The sequence below is a fragment of the Schistosoma mansoni genome (assembly GCF_000237925.1).
Source record: "Schistosoma mansoni, WGS project CABG00000000 data, supercontig 0132, strain Puerto Rico, whole genome shotgun sequence".
NCBI lineage: Eukaryota > Metazoa > Platyhelminthes > Trematoda > Strigeidida > Schistosomatidae > Schistosoma > Schistosoma mansoni.
The window spans coordinates 682,689-687,641 of NW_017386037.1; the positions used below are offsets into that span (position 1 = coordinate 682,689).

General features: G+C 32.8%; 1 protein-coding gene and 1 non-coding gene across 2 annotated transcripts in view; both read left to right on the forward strand.

Annotated features, from left to right (window-relative positions):
* Positions 1-3,184, forward strand: part of Smp_171300 (hypothetical protein) — a gene marked incomplete at both ends in the record, with an annotated part of 19,071 nt that extends 15,887 nt beyond the window's left edge. Inside the window, one exon of the mRNA XM_018789920.1 lies at positions 3,107-3,184. Within this exon, the coding sequence (XP_018646426.1) occupies positions 3,107-3,184 (78 nt within the window). The remainder of the gene's footprint in view (positions 1-3,106) is intronic.
* Positions 1,457-1,529, forward strand: Smp_tRNA_01919_Pseudo_TTG.1.1. The gene has a single exon. It is a non-coding gene (tRNA).
* Positions 3,185-4,953: the final 1,769 nt, after the last annotated feature.

Here is a 4,953-nt window from a genome sequence, read left to right on the forward strand (position 1 = left end):
GTTTTTTTAAAAGTTGGACCATCAACATACTGGATTTTCGGGTTAGATAAACCCATTAAAAAACCAGGTAAATAAAGTCTACATCCTGCGAAACTAAGTAATCTTGGAGATTTTATTTCAAAATTGAAATAAGAATAGTAAAAAATATATTTCAAAGCGCAAAGTTAATTAGTTACATATAAATTTACGAATAGAGTAATTTTCACTGGATATAAATCACATTACATTAATTAATAATAATAATAATAATAATAATAAACTTTATACTGAATGAATTGGATGTTCATTGAGTGGAGTTCACTTGAAATTAGTTTGTAAATTCTAAAATTGAATCTTTTATAAAAAGTAATATTTGGAGATACTCTATACTTAACACTAATGAACACTAAACATCTTTAATGTTACCAAGTAATTAATTGTAATTGTGAAAAGAACCATTTATCATTTAATTTAACAGCTGAACAGATCCAAACCCAGGAATCAAATATTATTAGTTTTTCAACGCTTAAGAATCCTGAGTGCCTATTTCAACATGTTTATAAGTCGTTTTGAGTCCACTGTCTCATGACATTAGTTTTCCTTTATTGTTGTTTTCGACTAGTTGGCCAGTGTCTTCAATTTGTTATCACTGCATGGGTACTTTCATTAGTGCTCACAACAATCAACACATACATATACTTTCAATCGGCTACTTTTTGTAGAATGTGCATTCACTAGGCATAGGTACTCATCAGACAAAGTAAGGGCATATTATCGATTAACTAACTACAGTATAAGTTTGTCTGACCAGTCATTCTCAAAGTGATGAGATAGTAACACAATAATTCTTACTCAAAATATCCAGGCTGATACATTTAAGCCGTGCACATGTGCCAATTAGAGACTGACCAGTTGCAGTCCTAACAAAATCGATGGGAAGATTCAAACAAACAATACTAAGTTGAATTTGTACTTCTGTTTGGTTTTCTTCTTTTTTTGCTTCTTTTTTCTTTTTTCTTTTCTTTTTTTCTGTTTTCTTTTGTTTTACTTCATTTTGAAAATTTACCAAGTTCATCATTATCAATCCTGTAAATAGGAAAAGATATACGTACATATCATTGGAATGTCGAGTTAATAATTAGTTAATGTTGTTTGTTTGTTGTTTTTTTCTCTTTCCTTAACAACTAATACTAACTGATATATATAGTTTATCGTAGGTGAATATTTCTAATTGGGAATAATAAAGAATAATGTTGAAGTATTAGTTGCTATATATATATAAAACCACTGCTAGCAACTATCCCTCTATGCTTATTATACTCGTGACTTAAGGCAGTATCAGGGCAATATGTAAATGATGCACATATGCCAATGAGAGACTGACGAGTTACAGTCCAAACACATCGATGGGAAGATTCAAACAAACAATACTAAGTGAATTTGAACTTCACCTCATTGCACAAGTAAGTGGCTATCAGGACTCAGTAGCTGAGTGGATAACGTGATAGCGTTTGAAGCAAAAGGTACTTGGTTCGAGTCCCAGAGTGACCATGAACTCTGAGATGCTGGTAAATTCACCTGACGAGTCCCGAATAGGACGAAACGCGCATCAAACTGGATTCCATTGCTAGCCACTATCCATCATTGCTTACGATATTGATTATGTTGGTCAAAAATTTCAGTAAAATATTTTTGATTACACTGACTAGTTTAAAGTAAGTAACATTATCAAAGTATCCATCTGAATTATAAATTTTCTATCTCCTAATTTGGTTTATAATTACTTACTTATGCCTGTTACCCCTCGTTGAGGAGTATAGGCCACCCACCAGTATTCTCCATTCAATGCTGTCCTGGGCAATCATTTTCAGTTCTTTCCAGTTGCTATTCATCCTTTTCATATCTGCTTCTATTTCCCGGTGAAATATGCTCTTCGGCCTTTCTCTTTTCCACTTCCGTTCACGATTCCAAGTAAGGGCTTGTCTCGTGATGCAGTTTGGTGATTTCCTCAATGGTTTATAATTAAATAACCTAATAATGACGTCTCTGTGACAATGGAATGGTTCAAGAAGTATGAATGCATACATGAATTCCGACCAATGTTATCAGATCATTGTATCTTAAACCACCTATTATATGAATACATTTCCATATTGTTTTCAGTAATATTGATTTACCCATAAAGACAGATATATATAGGTGGCATATCTCTGAACACCTACATAGTAAAACTTTTTCTTAGAATAGTTTTTTATATACTTTAAACTATTAAAGGATTTGACTTTAGATTGTATTGATTAGAGGGTTGACCTCGACGATTCATTTTTATTAGAAAACATGTATTTGTTAAAACAATGAAAAAGAAATCATTTAACCATAGAGATTAACATTGAACGAATCAGTAGATACTTATCATTGACTAACGCCAAATCAACATCGTTGGATGCTGGATCAGTGATCTATCGGTTAAGTGCTCTGGCGAGAGACTGGTAGGTCCTGGGTTCGAAACTCGTGAGGTGGGATAGTGGATGCGCACTGCTTAGGAGTCCCATAATAGGACGAAATAGCCGGCCAGTGCTTTCAGGTTTTCATTTGTGGTCTAGCTTCAATTGATTCATAATTTCAACTATGAAAATACTGAAATCTCCACAAAACCCCTTCTGATCTAAAATCAAGAAATATTGCCATGTTTCTATCATCTTCTAAGACTTTTGATCATTAAGATGAATTGATTTGGAACTTAAAGAATAGTTTATTGTATACAGACTTGAAGTAGATGTTGATTGTTTTGTTTTGTTTTTTGGTTCAGAACGACAACAGAAGTTTCCTAATTAAGCAAATAAGTTCAAACAGCTTAACATTACCAACAAGGCTCCTTCAATTCTAAAGTTGAGCTAAATAAAATGAATCTTGAGATCCAGTTAGCTTCATAAAATTATAAAACACTAGATATGTACAAATGAACATATAAATTAAATCACTTATTCATTGGATGTTTAGTCAAAAGGAGTTGAAACGGAATTCTCAACCATTTACAGCAAGTAGACACATTCAACTTGATATATATCGATTTCAGCTAGGCTAATCCATTCAATGAAGAAACTTCATTGTCTCTAGACTTATTCAGACAAGAGTCAAAGATCATCCATCAGATGAAGAGAAACAAGAAGAACAGAGAAAATTTGATCAACATCTTACAGTTTAATAAACTTCCCATAAATATCATTAGAAATATATTGAAAAGAAATGTTCTATTAGATACACTCGCATTTCAGAGTTGATGTTCACTCAGGGACTTGAACTCAGTACCGTCTACTTCAAACGTCATTGCATTATCCACTTAACTGTTGAGTCCAAACAGCCACTCTTGCCGGAGTGAACATCAACACTGAGATTCAGGTACATCCAGCTTAGGAGTCCTAGATAGAACGAAACGCGCATCCTGAATTTCACTGCTAGCATTCATCATGTCACTTTATAATTCTTATAACTGGAGATAATATTGAGGCAATCCATATATTATGTACATATACCAATAAAAGACTAATCAATTACAGTCCTAAACATCAATGAGAAGATTAAAGCAACCAATACAAAAATGAATGAAATATTATTTTGTTCAATATTCATAAATTAAATGAACTATCATGGAATAGCTCTGTAGTTCTATCATACAGTTATGGACACAACAGAAGAACTACAACTAATCGTTAGATTCCCTCTATATTGAAGAGTCTTATAATGAATGATGTTTCATGCAAAAGAACATTTAAGCTACATCTAATATAATCCTTTAAATCTAGAAAATCTTGAAAGTAAATCAAAAGTAACAGTACACGCTATTTTTAACAATCAATAAATCATTATTCATAAGATTAAAAGAATTCATAAAGGATATTCGAAGTGTAAGAAAAAGAGAATGAGTGAAGACTTTCATAAGTCACTAAATCTTAATACTCCTAACAGAAAGGTGTTATAACTTGTGGCCTGAATGCCCTGGTAATGTGTAATATGATAATACCGCTAATTAGAAAGCAGTGATTTATCGATCAGAACAATGATGTATAAAACCCATACGAGCAGTCTAAAGTACTTATTGGTCATTGCTTCCCGACTAGCCCTGTCTATTAAGTCCAGAACACTAATAACAACCTCTTCAATATGAATCATCATTCTCAAACATACTGGGTTTATATACAAACCAAATAGATCACATCGTACCATAAAGTAGAAAACAACATTTGTACAAGATTGAGCCAAATGTGGCTGTGAATGTGGGAGACAGTAATTGATAGACTGGGGATAACTCAAGAATGGTACAAAAATTGATTGAATTTAAAAATATATTGAATTTATTGTAAGATCTGGATTACCCTCGTTCAGTTTCATTTCGGGTTTTAGGCAAACACCAGTGAAAATTTTCAAATTTATACTAGACATTCATTGTGTACTTTGATGCTTTCAATGGTTTACTAGGTGAAATCAGATTGTGGTTATGATCATCTTTAAAGAATAGAATAGGCCATATGTACATACTGTGCGTATTGCCTCGAAATAGCCTTAATTCATAAGCATTATAAGCAATGATGGATAGTGGTTAGCAGAGGAATCCAGTATGCTCGTTTCGTTCTATTCGAGACTAGTCAGTTGGATGTACCTGCATCTCAGAGTTGATTTTCACTCTGGGAATCGAACCCAGTACCTTTCGCTTCAAACGTCATCGTGCAATCCACTCAGCTACAGAGTCCTGTTAACCACTTGCTTGTGAGATGGGGTGAAGTTTAAATTCACTTAGTATTACTTGTTTAAATCTTCCCATTGATGTTTTAGAACTGTAATTGATCAGTCTCTTATTGGCCATATGTGCATACTGTGTGTATTGCTTCGATATAGCCTTATCCATCTTTGCTTACAATTGTTCTGATATTTATTTTGATTTTATCCAATTTTTTTTTTATTATAAACAAAATAAGA